The sequence below is a fragment of the Antrostomus carolinensis genome, unplaced genomic scaffold (assembly GCF_000700745.2).
Source record: "Antrostomus carolinensis isolate BGI_N321 unplaced genomic scaffold, ASM70074v2 scaffold32806, whole genome shotgun sequence".
NCBI lineage: Eukaryota > Metazoa > Chordata > Aves > Caprimulgiformes > Caprimulgidae > Antrostomus > Antrostomus carolinensis.
In genome coordinates, this window is record NW_010324505.1 from 1 (window position 1) to 639 (window position 639).

At 53.1% G+C, this 639-nt stretch overlaps 1 protein-coding gene across 1 annotated transcript; it reads right to left on the bottom strand.

Moving 5' to 3' along the window:
* Positions 1–136: 136 nt before the first annotated feature.
* Positions 137–596, bottom strand: HOXB8 (homeobox B8; the record flags this gene model as incomplete). Its single annotated transcript, XM_010170973.1, has 1 exon — positions 137–596. A coding segment is annotated over exon 1 (421 nt), but the record flags the coding sequence as incomplete, so codon positions are not given.
* Between the last annotated feature and the right edge of the window lie 43 nt (positions 597–639).

Sequence of the window (639 nt, forward strand, 5' to 3'; positions counted from 1 at the left end):
GGGGATAAAGCAAGCAAGGGGGGTAGAAAGCAAAGACGAGGGGAAGAAAACAAGCAAGAGGGGCAGAAAGCAAGCAAGAGGGCGACTTTCCGGGCTGAGGAAATGCCTCCTCGCTGTCCTTTCCATCTCGCCTCACCTTGCGGTCGCATCCAGGGGAAAAGCTGGGTCGGAGAAGGGCTCTGCTCCGAGCTCTCCGCCTCCTCTCCAAGGCCGCTGGCAGCGAGCTTGCAGTCCGTGTACTGCACCAAGTCCGACTCCTGGGCGCTGAAGAGGCTCTGCCTTTGCAAGGGGTCGTAGCCATAGAAGTTGCCGGGGTCCCCATGGCACGCCACGGCGCAGGGATTCTGTTGGTAAGGGGAGCTGGAGAGTGAGGATGCTCCGTGGTAAAACTCCTGGATTTGGGTGGGATGCTGGAAGGTGCCCCCCGTGCTGGGTCCGTACACCACCGTGGGTCTGCCCCCAAGATCCTGAGCGAACCCACAGTCATAGTAATTGGGACGTAAAGAGTCCCCGGTTTTGTATTTGGAGAAGAGTGAGTTGACAAAATAAGAGCTCATTTTAATTTAAATAAGAATATTTGTTTTTTTGGAGGAGGAAGAAAAGGAGCCGGTTTTTTAAAAAAAAAAAAAAAAAAAAAAA